At 42.6% G+C, this 19,418-nt stretch overlaps 1 protein-coding gene across 1 annotated transcript; it reads left to right on the top strand.

Moving 5' to 3' along the window:
- Positions 1-33: 33 nt before the first annotated feature.
- On the top strand, positions 34-18,220 carry CRYM (crystallin mu). Its single transcript, XM_030577313.1, has 8 exons — positions 34-1,114; positions 1,867-2,017; positions 3,034-3,096; positions 10,469-10,570; positions 11,119-11,302; positions 14,422-14,543; positions 15,247-15,331; positions 16,022-18,220. Exons 1-8 carry the CDS (start codon positions 942-944, stop codon positions 16,084-16,086), a joined length of 945 nt encoding a protein of 314 aa, XP_030433173.1. The 5' UTR covers positions 34-941; the 3' UTR covers positions 16,087-18,220.
- Positions 18,221-19,418: the final 1,198 nt, after the last annotated feature.

Raw genomic sequence — 19,418 nt, 5'->3', positions numbered from 1 at the left:
ACAGTCCTCTTTCACAGATCGGTCAAAAGCCCCTCCCACTCCCGCTAGTAATTCCCACGGCTCGCCATTGATCCTCGCCTTCTCTTGAGGCGCGCCCCTTGTGGGATGTAGGCCAGGGCTCTCTGTGCGCTGTGCCCAGTGATCAGTTCGTCTTTGGGTGGATTGTGCGGCGCGCGGGGGGCGGTTCGAGGCCCTGTGCCCCACGGTTAAATAAATAGCCATCACAAGTCCCGCATTCTCCCTTTTCATAGCTGTGCTCGTACCCGGAGATTTCGTAGGCTCCCTCAGTAGCTGGGGTAGGAGTGGTGACTCCACAGCACAGGGCGTGGGGTTAGTGAAGAGACATTGCAAAAACTGGGATCCCGTGGGAACCAATATGCTCCTGTATGGGAAATGCACTGTCCGTGCCCAGAGTGTGTCGCCCACGTGGAACAAACGGGCTGCAGAGCTGGGCTCAGACGGGGACAGTTGCCATAACGGAGGCTCCCTCCATGAGGCATTACGTTATCCCCTGCCCACACGCACCGTTGGTTTAGCCTCTCCCCGTGACGGGTGACCTGCCTCGGCAGCGAGCGAGACACCCCACGGTAAGGGATAATAATGACTCAGAGCCGCACAGTGGGGGGAGTTCCCCATAAGAGCGTGTTCCTTAGAATAACGAGAAAAATGAGCCGCCCGTGAAGTCTAGCTCTGAGATTCCCCCGCGCTGATTCCCCGCTTTCCAAGATAAGGGGGCTAAGCCCATAGCGATTGGGACGTGGCAGCAGGGTCACATCCCGGCCCTGTCTTGTGCACCCACTAGGTGGCGCAATTGCAGCAGCCTTGCAAGGAGGGTGGCAGCGGGGGTCCCGGACAGAACTTACAGCCAAGCGGGCACAAGAGGCGGCAGCCGGAGACGCACGAGAATCTGTGCTGCCTGTCCGGCCCGTGCGCTGGTCACCATGAGCGCTGCGCCGCCGGTTTTCCTGGGCTCCGAGGTGGTGGAGAAGCACTTGCACCGCGCCAGCCTCCTGATCCCTTCGCTGGAAGCTGCCCTGGCCAATTTCTCCAGCGGCGCGGAGGGAGGCGTCGTGCAACCCATGCGCACCGTGGTGCCGGTGCAGAAGTACAGCGGGTAAGTAGGGAGGAGGGGTGCACCCTCCAGGGATCCCCATCACGCCCCAGGGCGCCCCTCTCGTCCTGAGCCAGAGTGGGGAGAGGGAGGGATCCCTTTCTCAGTCCCTCCCCACGGTGAGGACTTCCTTGGCTGGGCCTTGGGAGCTGCTGTGATATTCCCCAGTTGTGTCTGGTTAGGGAGATTTCCAGCTCGGATACTGCAATAAGAGCAACCAGGCAGGCAGAGCGCAGCGAGCTTTCCCCTCACCTGTCATGTCCCCTGCCCCCGTCTACTCCTAGCGAGCACTGTGCAAACCGCTACAGTCTCTGAAGTGCCCGACCAAGCTAGTGCAGCAGGCAGGTGCCCAAGATTTCCTGGTGCCTTATGCAGCTGCGTAGTTTTCGTATGGGTAAGGACGGCCCTGGCTGATGCTTCCTTCAAACGAGTTCTCTGGCTGGCTGTAAAGGGAATGGAGAAAGTGCTTTGTGTCCTTTAAAATCTATGGTGAAGATCAGCCATCCAGGCTGTTATAAAGTGTGCCCATCGGCCCGCCCTCTGCAGTACCAGAATACATTGAAGTCAATGGCAGAACTCATGTTTAAATAGCCTAAAAAATGTCATGCAATTTAGAAGTGGAGAAGAGAAAAAGTAGGGCTATAGAGAGGGTTATATTATATTAGAGATCAAAAGCAGTTGCTTATTAACTTCTGTTAGTTAGCTAACAAATTACAAAATTTGATGTTAAATGTATATTTTTTTCTCTTTCAAAGATTTTTAGGGGTCATGCCTGCTTACAGCTCAAAGGCTGATGCTCTAACAACTAAACTGGTAACCTTCTACGAACACAAAAAGGATTCTTCTGTTCCCTCTCACCAAGCAACTATATTACTCTTTGACCCAAGAAATGGCTCTTTAAAAGCTGTAAGTTCAGTGTGCATTGATGCATTCTGTTTTGTTAACAGTCTGTCAAAATCATATTTCGATTTTAGATGACATAGCTGGTGTAAATCACTATCACGCCATTCACTTCAGTAGTTATGGCTATTTGTGTCATCTGAGAATCTGGCCCTCAGTCTTGTCTGTTTCATTCTTTTTAATCTGTACTTCTTTCTTTGTTTTCTGAAACTGGTGATTTGAAATGAAACTGTTTATGTGAAGAAATCCCCCAACACCATGTTTAGTTGATATTTTAGGAGGAAAGAATAAATTGCCAAATATTCTGAACTGTTAAAGGCAATGCGAGTTTTGCTGTTGGCCTCTGTGAGGAAGGGATTGGGGGGCTATAGTAGGAATTTTGGGATATTATCTTTCTTAATTAAAAATGAGAATAATGGTTTGAGAAGGGCCAGAACAGTTAAAGTGTCTGTTTCTCAGCGAGGCTCCACAATCCGTTTTCACATGATAATAGAATATATAGAGCCAGAGTCTATATAGAGCCAGTGCCTACCCTGAGTGCAGCACAAGATAGGGGAGCACCTGATTATGGCTCCATGATTCTCTGCCTGGGCCCTGGCACAGGGTACAGCAGCCCAAGGGCTGCTCCATCATATACTTGCTTGCAATGGTCCCCAATGCTAGCCAGAGTGCAGTGTGTTCTGGCCCTGCCTTCATTGCCCTGAAACACCCCCGGTACTGGGGTCTCCAGGAAATGTAGTGTAGAAATGGTTATGTTGGGTCAATGCCACTGTGATGATGGCCAATTTCCACTCGCTTTGTGCTGCCTGAGTGTCATGAAAGCAGTGGAGCACGGAAGAGAACCTGCCAATTTTACATAGAATATATTTGCAAGTGTTCCATTAATAATCATCTTCTCTCGGGTTTTCCTTGTCCCTTCACGTGATATATAAGTTGTTAAGCACTAATTCACACATGGAGAAAGCATCTGGCATTACGTTTTCAGTGTTCATTTCAGTCTGTTTGATTTTCTTCTTTTAAAGATCATGGATGGCAGTGTCATTACAGCAAAACGAACTGCTGCAGTTTCCGCGATAGCTACTAAGGTAGGTCTGATGCTTTATAAAATGGGAGGAAGTAGATTATTGGTATGTGACAAGGCAACCCTTCCTCAAGTGCCCTCCCGCAGAATGCCACTGCACAACCCAGGAACCTGCTGCAGTTACCCCTTTCATCCAGAGTCCCCAGTAACTCCAGGTAGTCTTTCCAGGTACCAATACCCTTTCCAGCATTTATTTATTACAAGAGTCCCAAAATTGTAATCCAGAATTCCTCAACACAGTCCACATTCCCCAATTCCACAGTACATCCAATCTTTCAAGTCACAACAGCCCATGAACACACCAAGTATAGCTCTGATGTATCTCACCATGGTCAGGCTCTTGGGTACAGCTCTGGCATCTCTCACCATGCCCCTTAACCTGGGTTGCTTCTCTGCTCTGTTTCATTCTCAGGTCTGGCTCTGGCTTTCACCTGGAGACATCAGCAAGCTCACCCCTACATCCTCCGCCAGCCTTTAGCCCTCTCTGGTCTTTCAGCCAGCAGGTGTCTCCCTTTGCTGCTCTCAGCCTTCAGCCCTCTCTGTCTATGGTTCTCTGGCCTGGGGAAACTTGTGTGTGGTTCCTCAACTGCCTTCCACTTTCACTGGCTTGATCTGGCTCACTGCTCAACACGGAACTCACAGCTCTTTCCTTCAGGGCCAGCTCTCTCTCAGCCTCTGAACTCTCTCTTGCCTTTGGGCTGTCTCTCATAATTCCCAGGGGCAGTCCCTTCCTCCTCATAACACTAAACTAGGGCACACCTGGATTGGAACAGGAGAACTGGACCAGTTTCCTGTGACATGGTGTCATGTAAAATAGCTTAGAGGTCTTAGATAGTATTTGCATCTGAGGCTTTCAGTCCATGGCAGTTCTCTTTAATCATAGGTACTAGATTTATGACAATGTTCAATCCTCAAAGAAAAGCCTAAAATTTGGTTGTTTCTATTTTAATTCCAAGGAAGTTGTGTAGAGTAATATAGTTTAAGGTCAGAAGGGACCACCAGATCATCTAGTCAAACCTCTTGCATATCACAGGCCACTAGCTCCATCCAGTTAGCCCAGTATTGAGCCCAATAACCTGAAATAGACTAAACTATTGTTTACCATAGCGAATAGGAGGGACCAATGTGAACCAATGACCTAGCTCTCTGCAATAGCAGGGAATTGATTAGGTGAGATATCCAAGATGATCCTAGTAAGTCGTATGTCGCAGAGAAAGGCAAGTAACCCGCAAGGTCCCTGCCAATATGACCTGGGGAAAATTCCTTCTCAACCTAAAATAGCAATTGGTATGACCCTGAGCATGTGAGAAAGACCCACCAGCCAAGCATCTGAGAGAGAATTTTTCTGTATCACATCAGAGCATTAGCCCACCCCATCTGGTGATGCCATCTGTGGCCATCTCCAATGCTTTAGAGGAAGGAGAACCACTTCTCAGAATACAACAGGGAAAAAATCCTTCCTAACCCCTACAGGTGACCAACTGAAGCCCTGCATCATGAGATTTAGGAACATCAGACAGAAGACTGGAAGGGACCCCCTTTGCCATGAAGCCCAACTCCCATCACTGCAGCAACTCCATTATATAGTCCCACTCAAAAATTTATCAAGCTCTATCTTCAGACTAATTAGGTTGTTTACCCGAACAACTTCTGTTGGAAGGCTGTTCCAAAACCTCATTCCTCAGATGATTACAAACTTTCTTCTAACTTCCATCCTAAATTCAGTTATGGCCAGTTTGTACCCATTTATTCTTGTGCCAACATTTTCCTTTAACCTAAATAGCTCTTCTCCCTACTTGTTGTTTATCTCCCAATGTCTTCGTAGAGAGTAATCACATCCTCTGTCATCCTTCATTTTGCTAGGCTAAACAAGCCACGCTCTTCCAGTGTCCTTTCAGAAGATAGGTTCTCCATGCCCCTGATCACCTAGTAGCTTTTCTCTGCACCTGTTCCGGTTTGAAGTCATCTTTCTTGAACATGAGTCAGGGGCAGCTCCAGGCATCAGTGCTCCAAGCGCGTGCCTGGGGCGGCAAGCCACGGGGGGCACTCTGCCGGTCGCCACTAGGGCGGTAGGCAGGGTGCCTTCAACGGCTTGCCTGCGGAGGGTCCGCTGGTCCCGCGGCTTCGGTGGACCTCCTGCAGGCATGCCTGCGGAGGGTCCAAGTCTAGGAACACAGGAGGTCTGCCGAAGCTGCGGGACCAGTGGACCCTCTGTGCTTGGGGTGGCAAAATGTCTAGAGCCGCCCCTGACATGAGTAATCAGATTTGTACACAGTATTCCAAATTAGGTCTTACTAGTGCCTTGTAGAATTACATTAATACTTCTCTATCTTTACTGGAAATAGTCTTCCGTGTATACACGAATGATATGCCTGAGATGATAGCGCAGAAGTTTGCGTACGCTGATGTTTTGGCACTCACCGCTTAGGCCCATAGCTTCAAAGAACTTGAAGTGACCCTTAGATCTGACCTTAAGCTCATGGAGAAATACTTCCAAAAGCTGAGACCAAATCCAAGCAAATCAGTTTTTTCTATTTTCCACTTTGGCAATAGAATTGCACAAAACACTCTTAACTGTCGAGTTTCATGGTGGAACTGTGCATTACAACCAAAGCCAACATATTTCATTGGCATTCCTGACTGCACACTGACCTTTCATGACCACCTCAAGAAAGTAGCCTTGAAAGCAAAAACTCATGTCGACATTATTTAAAAGTTAGTGGGAACAAGCTGGGGATCAACTGTCCTGGTTTTAGGAACATTGGCGTTGGCCCTTGTTTACTCAGTTGCAGAGTATTGTGCCCTGGTGTGGATAAGAAGCTGCTATACTCAGCTTGTGGAGAGGCAGCTGAATCAGACCATGCAAATCATCACGGAAACTTTAAAATCAACACCTCTACTGTGGCTTTCTGTATTAACAAATATCAAACCTCCAACTGTCCGTTGAGAGAGAGCCACAGCACAAGAATTTAAATGTGCCGAAGACTATGTGGAACCTCCCATCTGTCTGGATATGGATAACATACCCCCTCAGGCCTGAAATTGTGAAAGCTAGTATGGACCACACTTGATCACTTCTAGTCTCTGGATCTGGCGAGGGAATAGCAAAGTGTCTGGACCTCATCTGCTGTTCCAGACAAGCACATTATTACTGACCCAACAAGTGCCTCCTCGGTTACGACCTGCCACACAGACTTGAGACCACGTTGACCCACATCCAAAGAAATAGTGGAAGATGTGGCTACTTGATGCACAAGTGGAAAATCAAAGACTCTGTTTCATGTGACTGCAGTGAGAACATCCAAACCAATGAACACATCAGAACACAGTGTCCCAAATGTGGATTCAAAATGAATTGGATGATATCCACAGTGTCACAGAGGAGACCCTGAAATGGCTTATGTACCTACAACTGCATCTATAAAATGTTGCTCTGCAGATGCCATACATGCCTGCAAGAGAGACTGGAAATGCCTCACCTGATATATCCTAGGACCACATTTGCCTATTTCACAGTTATATCACATTCATGGCACATAGTCATCCTGTGATCAACTAACACAACCAGGTATCTCTCCTCCTCTGTCATTTTCAACTGATGAATCCCCAGCTTATAGCAGAAATTCTTATGATTAGTTCTTATGTTCATGACCTTGCACTTTTAAATTTCATCTCATTTCTATTACTCCAGGTCATCAGTCTCATCCAATTCTTCCTGTATAAAATTCCATTTCTCCTGTGTACTGACAATGCCTCCCAAATTCATGTCATCAGTAAATTTTACTAGCACCTTCCTACTTTTTGTGCCAAAGTCATAAGTCTCATGTCTGATCCTTTAGGAACTCCGCTAGTAACCTCCCTTCAGCCCAGTTGTTCTTTCAGCACAACCATTTGTCTTCTCCCCTTTTGCCAGTTTCTTAACCTCCTTACAGTTCTTACCCTAATCCCCATCTTCATCTGAATTACTAATTTCCCGTATGTATGAAATGCCTTACTGAAGGCTAGATAGATTAGATCTACTTCATTTTCCTTATTTTAAAAAATCAGTTATTTTATCAGAGAAAAGGTATTCATGCTTATATTGTATGTGATATGGGAGTGATTCACTCTGTGAAGTGTTCTGAGAATATATTGGAGTAGTTTTGCTCAGTGATTTTTTTGTTGCCTTATGTATGCACCTATAGGACTTTGGGTAAGCGCAGTGATAAATTAAAACTGATTAGACTACACAGCCTCTTCCCCAGTCTGGCCACTCTGCTACTCCACATAACTTCCAATTCAAAGTAGGAATATTAATACAAATAAATCTTCAAATACTAATTTAAAAATATTTGGCTGGTTTCTTAATGCTGGGAATAAAGCAGAGAACCCTTCCGAGGCCATCAATTTGAAGGAAAGTTTTAGTCTTCGAAGCGCAAGAATGATAAAATGAAGAAGATGGGCAGATTTGATAAGTGCTATGTTTTCTGGCCCACTAACTCTTCTGCTTTAGATTGATGAGCAGATTCTCTTCTCAGGTACATCAGTCTTATGCTGATGTAATTCCACCCACATCAATGGAGTTACAGCCAACACAAAAGTGGAATATCTATCCCCAAGAGCCACTCCATTTGGAGAAGGGGCGAACAATGTGTGACTGGGGTCCTAGTGGGGACCCAGCTGTGGTCACTCAGTTAGGGTGAACTGCAAAGAATGGGGCAGCCAAACCCCAAAAAGCGGGTGGATATTCCAATATTTAGATTTACCAAGCCAGCATAGAACAGTTTCTATATTACCTTACTGGTTACTCAGAAATCCAAACAACACAGTTCCCTTAAAGTCATCCAGCCTCAGATCTCCATCCAGGTACCCATGTCAAATATGATGAAAATTTCTGTAAATCTTATTTCATCATAGAAAAGGTTCTACCAATCCCAAAGGATCGGACATATTACCTCCCAGGTTATTGAATGTTTCAAATCTTACCCAAATACACACTACAGCCAGTTCTTATTAACTAAACTAAAATTTATGAAAAAACAAAAGAGAGAGTATGGTTAAAAGGTCAATATACATACAGACATGAGTTCAGTTCATTTAGATGCGGATTCACAGCAGAGATGGTGAGCTTCGTAGTTGCAGAGTTCTTTCAGAAATAAGAACAGGAGTACTTGTGGCACCTTAGAGACTAGTAAATATTGACTGGACTAGTCTCTGAGGTACCACAAGTACTCCTGTTCTTTTTGCAGATACAGACTAACACGGCTGCTGCTCTGAAACCTTTCAGAAATAGTTCTTAGTTTATAGTCCAATGACCAAATATCACATTCAGGGCATATCAGCATAACTGGAACCTCAGTCTTGTGACTCAAACTTCCCCTGAAGAAACTTAAGCACATCTGAGATGACACAGCCAGGACCCAATGATCTTTTGTACAGTTTCATGTCTTTTCACAAGTTGGAATTCCTCAAGGAACAAAAGGTAATTAGGATGACTTGGAAGGAGGTCCATCACTGGTACTTAATTATATGAATTAACATAAGGCCATTTGCTTTTTCCCTCACCATTCACAGTACATTTCAAAGAGATGTTCACAATTCATTTAAATTATATCAGAATACAGCATAGACAGGGACTGTTGATTACATTGTGGACCCTACTCATACATATGTAAATACACAAAACCACAAACATTATCTCCCTACATGTCTTTTGAGGGTTATTTATTTTGTAGGATGTTTAACCCTTTCTAGCCATGCATCACACAATGAATTCCTGAGATGTTAGACTGTAGGGCTACTCACAGCTCAGACCTTCCCCCCTTAAAACCAGATTCTGAACACGTCACACAAGCAAAGCTCCACAAAAAGAAGAAGGAGTCCGGCGACACCTTAAAAACTAACAGATTTATTTGGCCATAAGCTTTCATGGGTAAAAACCCCACTTCTTCAGATGCAGTGACTTCAAAGGAGCTGTGCCAGTATTATAACTTCCAGATCAGACCCTTATCTGTCACCTGCTGCTCTGTGAGATTTTCAGAACTGTTTGAACCCAGCTTTCAGTTGTCATCTTGTCCTCTTTATGACAGTTCCTCTTCAATAAGCCAATACTTTTATGTACAGAACTTTTGAAATCAATGCTACAGAGTCAGTGTAACAAGAATCAAAATGAGCTCTTAGCTTTGATAAATCTGCTGGATGAGATTTTTTTATTTATTTGCAGCAGAGTCAGTTCAACAGGCATTGAAAGCCCATATAGTTCAAAGGCTCCAAGTACAAGAGTGGTCATAGCAAATGCACAAACAAGAAATGCAGGTGGCTGAGGCTAGGTTCAAACATCCTTTCTTTTCCCTTCTTAGTTCCTAGTGAACCAGAGAAGATAATTAAACAGGGCAATTCAGAGCTACCAGAGGAGTGAATTTTAAGTCTTGAGCCTCAAGCCACTCTTGTTTGTAAATATTGACTGGTGGACACATATCCTGTTCTTAGCAAAGTTCATCCTCTGGAGTGCGGTAAATCAGGGATGTCAGACATGAGCCATACCTGGCCAGGGCTGAAATGTAATCTCTCTTGTTCAGAAGGAAAAATAATTGTCCCAAACTGGTACCATTTTCAGCAATTTGACTCAGTTTAAAAAGGGATATGAACAAGTGACAAGTAGGAAGTTTCAGTTTTAGTATTTTTCTTCCTCTTCCTCCTTTTTTTTAAAGAGCAGATAAATAACTTTTTAAACAAACACTCGGACTGAGGTTAGATTAGCCGGTTACTGTCTGGGGGAATGGCAGTTCTTCCAAGCCCATTATCCCAGTTTTGGGATGCACATTGTGTCCTACAGAATTGCTAAATAAAAGGCATTTCATCGTTTCTTTGAGTGGTGTCTGCAACAACAATATATAATCTGCAAAGTTTTGTGGGATAAGGATTATAATTTACAGGGCTACATTTTGCCCTAGAATGCCGGTGCAACTGGTGGTGGTAATGGAATTGCACACCAGAAAATGAGGTCCTGTCTATCCTGGGGATATTTATACTCTTACAGCTACCCTGATGTAGGTACAATCCCTCTGTGCCAATGCAGTGCACTGCATTAAGCCCTGCTTCACCCCCAGTGCAGCATTTCTGCACTGGGGGTTTATACTGGTGTAACTACATAGATGTAGCTACATCAATACAAATGCACAAGTGCAATTTGAATCAAGCCCACAAAAGTTTCTCCTAGAGATCAATGACCCCTTTGTACAAAGTTTAAAAATAATTGCTCGAGTGTAAATGTGCCTCTCCTATGTAAATATGCCTAAGATTGAGTTCTTTTAATTTAAATAGTGGATCATCATCACAACTGTGTTTTTTTCCATGACTACTGTCACTGATTTCTTTTCTGACTTGATATATTTTAGTTCTTAATGCCAGCTGATTCAGAAGTGCTGTGCATTCTAGGAGCTGGTGTTCAAGCCTATAGCCATTATGAGGTCTTCACAGAGCAGTTCTCATTTAAAGAGGTAAGCCAAGGACTGCATCTCAAAGGAGAAGATTTATTTTTCTCAATTATTTTTTCAGTAACACCAATAACAAATAACGTATATAATAACTAATAAAGTTGTATCTAATGGCTTCAGCATATTTCAACAAAATGTCTCTAGACATTGCACTTCTATAGCCTTTCCTCCTCCCATCTCAAAGCATTTTAATAATGCATGCTGGAAACAATGTCAAGTTTCAGACTTACTCTTTTCTCTATTTGAGAAAATCCTACCATATATAAGTTTCTTGGACAAGCTTCCTGCAGCCTCGATCAGTTCCGATTTTCTATTTAAAATGTATTTTATAAATATAAAGATGCCATGAACTGTTATTCTAGCATTGCATGATAATGATGAAGATATACTAGCCCAGATACAAAATCTGCTCACCTGTTCTTTGCCAGGATGAGTAATGATAATGAAGAAAACTCATTGAGCATTTTAAAATAAGTGCTTGTTCGGGAATTTTGCAAGGACGGGTTACTCATATTATATAATCTCTATGTGCTTTCCATGTTGCTTTGCAGGTCAGGATATGGAATCGCACGAAGGAAAATGCTGTAAAGTTTGCTCGCTCAGCTAAGGGTCCAGTGCAGGTTTGCTCCTCTGCTCAGGAGGCTGTCACCGGAGCTGATGTGATTATAACAGTCACTATGGCAACAACGCCAATTTTATTTGGAGAGTGGATAAAACCAGGTGCCCATGTCAACGGTATGCCAGACTCTCATTGATTATGGGGGTTTCTCTGCTATTATTTATATTATTATTTTATTTAGCTCTGATGTGCTCAATGCTGTGCTGTATAATACTCACAAAGTTGGTTTCTGCCCAGAATGGTCTAGATTTCTCAGAATAATCACTTCTCCTCTTTGAGCACAGTCCTGCAGGGTGTCTATATTCAGTGCTATTTAGGGATTCTGCTATTGTATGTTTGAGCAGCAGGTAATCTCATCTTTGCTATGGTGGCCAACAGGGTGTGGTCTTGATGTCCATTTCATCTTAAACTTAAACAACACCCTAGAAACATGTTCCCAAAGTGATTTTTTAGTAGTACTTCTATTTCCCAGGTATTTATCATCTTTTCTACTGCCCTGTTTTGGAAACTCCTTTATTTCTTCTTTTGGGGCTGAATCCTTTTGATCTCAGTGGGAATTTTGCCTGAGTTAAGAACTGTGTAAAAATTGAGAGAACGCCAGGATTTGGTCCCTTCGCTGTGTTCTTTTTTTAAAAGGTGTTTTCTGGTGATGTTGTTGCTGCCCTAGAATACTGAGTCCCTGAGCTCCTTGGCATTTATTTACGTTATTTAATTTGGAGCTGGTTCAGATGACCTTGTGAACTTTCCAAGTTGTCTGGTAATGAAACAAAGGCAACTTGTAAGAGGGAACAATTTAAAGGAAGTTCCCACCAATTTTTCAAACTCTGTTTAATTCTTTCCTAATGATGTTATCTGTGCTGTCTCACAGCATGAAGGCCATGGGTACAACCAGAATCAATTAGTGTCTTCATTTGCTGAGGCAACACATACACAAAGACCACCTCTCCTGGTTTTTTTCCCCAGAGGCATTCCTAATGCATGAGTAGGCATTCAGACAACCCTGGAGTTTTCACATCCCTACTGTCTGTAAAGTTGTATAGGCAAATTGTTTTACCATTTGGTTCAATATTATTTGTGTTTATCTGTACAAAAGAAATTGCTAATACTAGGAGCTTTACATTTTTTTTTAAAGATAAGCCTTTGTTCATAAAACTGTTTCGGTAAGTAAAGATCTGTAAATGGGCTCCAATTGTACTGCTTACAAAGTCACAAGAAAAGAATGGAAACTGCAGGTTTAGAAATCCCAGATAATAATGTTCAGTTGTCGGTCTGCACATACAGTTCCCTGCAGCAAACTGCTTCTTTGGTTCTGATCTGATAAGGATAAGAGAGGGATCTTTTAATTGCATTTCTCTCTACAGCACGTAACATCAAGACAGTCTGGATCAAAAACACTTAATAAAAAAGAATTATGAAGTTCAAGGCTTTTGCAAATGAATGGAGGAGAGGGAAGTGGAGAGGGGCAAGAGATAATAGGAAAAAGGGGGTGATTGGGTCATTTACTTTAGATATCTATATCCTGCTGAGGAGGATGTTACAATCACAACATCCAGCAGGGCTTTGTCAGGAGCAGCAGAAAGAGGGTGAGGAATAGAAGAAGGGGCTGATAGGATAAGAGAGGATATGATAGAGCAGCATAGCATCAGCCAAGCCTGTTCTTGGACAGGATACCAAAGTATAGTACGGCGTGGTTGTTTGTTAAACAACTTTATAAATACGCTTTTTATTCGAGAAAGGGCTGGGCTTGGCAGTCTTTGAGACTGAAGGTCTGTGATTTATGATGAAAAGCACTATATGAGCCCTAAGTACTTTTATTATCTGTAGCAGAGATACAGCGTAGGCAGTGACAGAGTGAGCTTCCCTGGGCCTTGCCTTGTCAGACTTGCCCTAAAGGGCGAAAGGGTAGTTGTTGTACATCCGTCCTTGGTGCTAACCAAGCACTTGGCTTGTCTGGTTTTGTATTAGTTTGTTAATGTCTTTGACTGGTGTGAGATGGACACTCTGAGAATGGGAACAAGCTGGACATGGGTAAAGCTCTTAGGCCAAACTGGGCAATGCATCTTTGTAACAAATAACATATTTTGCCCAAGGAGTTTCAGGTTTGTTGGCAGATATTTCACTGTGATTACTTTGTAAATGCTCTGCAGAACACTACCTCCCGTTCTCTGCTCCACTATGATCTCTTCTCTTTGGCTAAGCCTTCCAGAGGAGTAGAGATGTAAGCAAGAGGGCCAAGCCTAAGAGCAAAAGGCTGTCTAATGACAAATGCTAACAAAGAATCCTGCTCCCCTTGTGAGTTCACCCTGCCGTTGTGGATTTGCTCCCACATGAGTTTTATTTTACTGCTAGCAGCCTGATCCTACAAGGCAGAGGTGGCCAACCTGAGCCTGAGAAGGAGCCAGAATTTACTACTGTACATTGCCAAAGAGCGAGAGTAATACATCAGCAGCCCCCATCAGCCCCTCCCCCCGCCAGCTCCTGCTCACCGGCAGCCCTGCCGATCAGCACCTCCCCGTCCCTCCTGCCCGCGGCAATCAGCTGTTTCGCAATGTACAGGAGGCTCTGGAATGGAGGGGGGAGGAGCAAGGGTGCAGCAGGCTCAGAGGAGGGGGCAGGAAGGGGCAGGGGCCTTGGGATAAGGGATGGGGTGGAGTGGGGGCAGGGCCTGGGGTTGAGCAGCGGAAAGTTGGCACCTGTAGCTCTAGCCCCGGCGTCAGCACCTATGCAAGCAGCCACATATTAACTTCTGAAGAGCCTCATATGGTTCCGGAGCCACAGGTTGGCCACCCCTGCTGCAAAGGAACTCATTGATTTCAGTGATCCTGGTCATGTTTTCACTGAATACAAGGATTTCAGTGGGAGCAGGATTAGACCCAATGAGGGCTGAGGGTGCTCAGCAGGCATAACAGGAACAGCACTTTGGAGGATTGGACCCTAAGGGCTCAATCCTGCTTTGACATCAATGGGAGTAGAAGGTGCTCAGCAGGATCAAGCCCTAGATGCACAATGTACAGCTCAGTCTGAATGGAGAGAAGCTCAGGACTTCCTCTAGTCAATCAAGCTGTTCTTGTTCTGTATCAGTGAACTTGTCTTCAAGGTTAATTTCAGGCTGTTTGTGCATAAGTGACGACACTGCTGTGGAAAGACATTATTCACCTCTGTTGAACACGAAATGTCTTTCTGTTAAATGCATTTTAAATATTTCTCTCTGAAGTCAATCACTTTTATCTTTTAGCCATTGGGGCAAGCAGACCAGACTGGAGAGAGCTGGATGATGAAGTGATGAAGAAGTCTGTCCTGTATGTGGATTCTCGAGAGGCTGCTCTGAATGAATCAGGAGATGTTATATTATCACGGGTAAGTCTTTCTTAAACGCTAGAGCTTCGCCTCTCTAGTGCTACTTTTGCATTGCGCCATTTCTCATTGCTTTCAGATCCATCCTTTATTAGATCTACACTTGAAAACGTTTAATGTTTCAAAAATGATTCCAAATCTTTCACTTTCATCCCAGAAGATCCCAAAGCAATTTATACATGATGGGACAAATTCTGCTCTGTTGCAGCTATGTATCCTTATGATACACATTTTAACATCATTAAACTGGAACTGCCTCTAATGTGTGGAGGCCAGCAGCCAAACAAATGGCTGTCACTGCACAAAATTGAGGAGAGGGGACCTTTTGTCATGCCCTTACACAGAGTGCCATAGGATTTTTTTAATGTCCACACATAATAGATAGGGCTTTCATTTTTAAGATTTCATCTGCAAAACCAACAAACTGTAAACTACATGGAAGTCAATTTATCTTTGTCAGCAAGGTAACAAGTCAATCATTTTGAGTAATGAAATTCAGGCAGATATTTTTCTCTGAAAGCCATGTTATTCTTCTGGAATTTCTGTCTAGTTTCTATATTACTTGACCTAGCAATGATCTGTTTTACCAGTAACAGAACCTTTCCAATTTTTTGTCTTCTCTTTCTTTTAAAATCACTCAAAAACCAGTTTATTTCTCTTGATGGCTGTCATGGATATCAAGCCTAAATGTGCATTTGTTTCACAGGCAGAGATTTTTGCCGAGCTGGGGGAGGTAGTGAAAGGGACAAAACCAGCCTTGCCTGAGAAAACAACAGTGTTCAAATCACTGGGTAAGAACAACCCCCTCCTATGTGTAAATCTGATGAGGAACAATGCCTTGTTATTTATTAAGTCCCTCTTGCATGGGAAAGTTGATGATGTTCAAAGCTGCTGTCCCAACACACTCTACAAAGGACAGTAGCTACAATATAAGATGTGTATTTTCCCTCCTTTCTCAATGTAGCAAGACTCATAAAATCTGAATTGAAAGAAAAGCAGACATGCTAGAAAAATACATTGTCCATTTTGTTTAAGTTCCATTTACTCAACTCATGACTACATTGTTTAGGAACATAGCTCCAACCTGACTGTCCTACTCTGATGCCCCTGAAGTCTGTTTGACTTGAAGGTGGTGTAACAAAGAAGTACGGTATTGGAGGTGATCAGAAGACTGGATTACCATGGTAGAGGTTCAATGTCCTGTTAGCCAAGATCCACTGGTTCCAGTTATGGTAGCTTTTACAGAATGGATACATGTCCAATGCGAATTGGATTGAAACCAATAAACTCCTTTTACACATGGCACCTAACAGCTATCTGATGGTGATAACTTCTTGTCATTACCAGACTGAGGTCCTAGATTGTGGTGTGAAAGATTCTCTAGTCCATTGTCTAGTCATTCTATTTCCCAGTGAAGTTAAATTATTTCATTCAACCAAAGTGTTGGTTGTAGGTGATTTTAATTCTGTTATATATTTCAGGGATTGCAATTGAAGACACTGTGGCAGCAAAATTAGTTTATGATTCCTGGTCAGCTGGTAACTAAAACAAAGAGCCTGCAATACTAAGAAGGACAAAATAAGATAAAGAAAATGGTTCACGCTTAGTTTTCTTGTACCATTTCTTTATAAGAAAAGGAAGTAATTCTATAGGGAATATAGTACTTTATAACTTTCAATAGCCAATATTAAAGTTACAACATATACAACATTTACTTTTATTCTTTAATGTCAGATATCTAATGTTTGTAAAGTTACTAACAAATGTATTTCTGTGCATTTTGATGTCCTTTGGAATAAACCACTTTTGCTCACTTATGTATCATAGCTAGCAGAAAAACTGTGTGCAGATTTCATGTCTGTGGAGAGCTAATTGGTACTGTGGTAAAATGCACTAGTGTGGAGACTGCAGTTTAAATCTGGTATCATGTCACTAGTAATAGCGGTCTCACTCGAAATCCCAGTGAGATAGTTCTTAGCATGATGAAACCATCCTCCTTCAGACATCTATCCATCTGGTCTCTGGAAAGGTCTGAATCTGGAATGCCAGAAATGCTGAAGGTTGCAGTTAGAGTGTGTTAATCATGTTCAGTGCCTTGCTATGCTGGGACTTTGTATTATCAGTTTATGATGGTCATGAGATTCACCCAAAACTTCAGCATTAAACAATTTTTTCTTTAAAAATAAATAGATAATATTGCACATATTCTAGTGGGAGATTTCCTGATTTAATATGTTCATAAATTCTCTACTAAGGCTCTCTTAGTTTAGAGTCATGCTGACTTATTCCAGTGGGATAAACTTCCCAGTGTAAAGACAAACATTTTCAGTGCTGAGGTTTGTTTGTGTCTTGAGTAGGTGAATGCACTGGTAATCATGCTTTTAGCCATATGAGCATTGCTTTAAAGGAGCCTCTCTATCTTTCTTTCAAGGAGCCGGGGTGATATGCTAGGTAAGGAAAAGTTCCTGTTCTGTGCTAACAACCCAATTGTTTTGCATGACTGCACATCTGTTAATAGCTGGCTCTTGCCTTGGGAAAGAGTACCGAGTTTCAGGCTGCATTTGTGCCTTATAAAATTGTATCTATATTTTGTACCATGCAGGTAATTAAATATTTCTTCATTCCATGGGACCGTATATAGCACAGTCATTTGTAATGCTGCTAATACAGTATAGAGAAGCAATAAACAGGAGGTACAGCAGAATTTATTGTTAAATCTCTAAGTGGTGCATGAGTAAATTTATAAAGAGAATTATGGGCAAATGTCACAGGTGACATAATTTGTGTGTAAGTTACAAGGCTTTTGTAAACTAGTCAGAAAATGGGAGTAAATTGCACAGTAGTGTAATTTGCATAGATTTAGCATTGAGGGTAACAAATCCTTAAATCTTTTGGGTCAAACGATGCTCTCTTTTACATGGATGCAAAATCCAGAGTAACTCCACTGACTTTCCACTGGCATAAGTGAATGAAGAATTTGTCCTCTTAACCTTTGCATTTTTAAGTTGTAATTATGAGACCTTACAAATTCTGTTATGAAAAAAATCACATTTAATGTACTCAATATTTTCAAATGTGTGCATTTATTTAGCAGTGATGGACTAACAACACTGGGATAATCCAAGTGTAATGTGGACTGCCAGAGCAAGTTTCCACATATAACTCTGGCAAAACAGCAATACCATCTAGTAAAACTGCTATCCCAGTGCTATGCCTCTCTTGAACAAGGATTGCAGTTCTGGCCAGACTGAGTAATGTTTTGAGGTGGGGCACCAACGGGGAGTGAAATGAGAACACCAAATAGTTCATTTCCACATGTGAAATAAGCCAGCCTTTGTGTCTCGTTCTCTGAAGGTGGAACAATTTATGCACTAATTCACTGCCCAGTGTTTTATACTGATGTTTGAAAATAAAAAATGAGATGGATCCAATTGAAGGACTTGATCCTGACCACCCGGAACTTCTATTAGCTTCAGTGGGAAAAGCAGGTGCTCAGAGCCAGGCTCCAAAACTCCACAACTGGCCATTTCTAAACCTTTGGGAAGTTTAGATTGAACTCTGGATCCATTTTTCATAAACCAAATACTCAGGTCCAAATGCTCCCCAACTTTGTAAACATTCAGAGCTGAATCTGAACATTACAGCTTGGTCCCATCTCTAATAAAAATAATTCTTGGTCATTTTCCATTTGGGTATTATGTTAAATAGTTGCCAAAATGTGGTGGTTATCAAGGTGCTGTATCAGATGGTTCACTTTCTGACTTGACATTTCTCTCTGTATTTTCTATTAGCATTTCCAATACCAGATTGCTGGGGGCCATTTAATTGTAGCAAAATTGCAGCACGTTAAGATGGGATTTCCAAAGGAGCCTAGGAACATTAAGTGCCCAGTCCCACTGAACTTCAGTGGAGTTGTACGCCTTGCTTCCTTTGAAAATTCCAGCCTAGATCTAAATATTTTTCTTCTTTCACAAATCCCAGTGGTACAGCCTCAGGATGAATATCATGTGCAACAGACATGGAAGTTAAAATGAAAGGGAAACTTTTTTATTTTTACTAATCTTTCATTTTATTGTCCATTATTTGTTAAAACTCTTTTTTAGACAATTAAAACAACTTTTTCTATCTAATTTGTGCTGCATCTTCCTGTGATTTTTAACGCTGCAAGTATCAACATGGCTGTCCCTTGTAGTAAATGACTTGCTGAGGGGAAAGAAAACAAGCCAGCTCTGTCTCACTCTTGAGACTAGACGTTCCAGTCTCTGGTAATGCAGCACATTTTGTTTTCCCTGTGCTACCTGTCCAGTTTAGACTGTAAGCTCTGTGGGGAAGTGGCCAGTGCTTCTGTATGCTATACAGGGCTGAGCACACCAGTGGGGCTCAACAAATATTTATGCAGGCATAGATTTGGCTGGATGCTTTTACCCACAGTGTATAAAGTCCTTCTAGATGAAAGGCAACGTATAAATGTAGGCCATTATTACGAATGGGTCAAATTTTGGGCCAATTGTACAGATTTGTGAGTGGGCGGAGGGTTTGTTTCAACAAGGAGAGCTGCTTATGAAAGAGCTTCAGGAAATGACACTGCAGATTTCATAAATGAAGAACAAATGCATCCTTCTCAATTATAGCATATTAACAGATGGGCCGGAGGGCTGTTCTACAGTAGGAGCCGCTTATTAACGATGTCGTTCTTCAAGGGAATTGCTTCAAGAAACATTTGTTTTGTTTTGTTTATCATTTAAAATGAAGGACCTTTATCATGTGCATCCAGGCAGTCAGTCCCCAAATAGGATTTTGCTGTCTGCACCGTTAGGGGATGTGGCTGGTTCTCAAAGTTGGTATCAATAAAGTAGATTTACAAGTGGAAACACAAAG

Source organism: Gopherus evgoodei, chromosome 10 (genome assembly GCF_007399415.2).
Source record: "Gopherus evgoodei ecotype Sinaloan lineage chromosome 10, rGopEvg1_v1.p, whole genome shotgun sequence".
Lineage (NCBI taxonomy): Eukaryota > Metazoa > Chordata > Testudines > Testudinidae > Gopherus > Gopherus evgoodei.
This window is presented reverse-complemented; position numbering and strand designations above follow the sequence as displayed.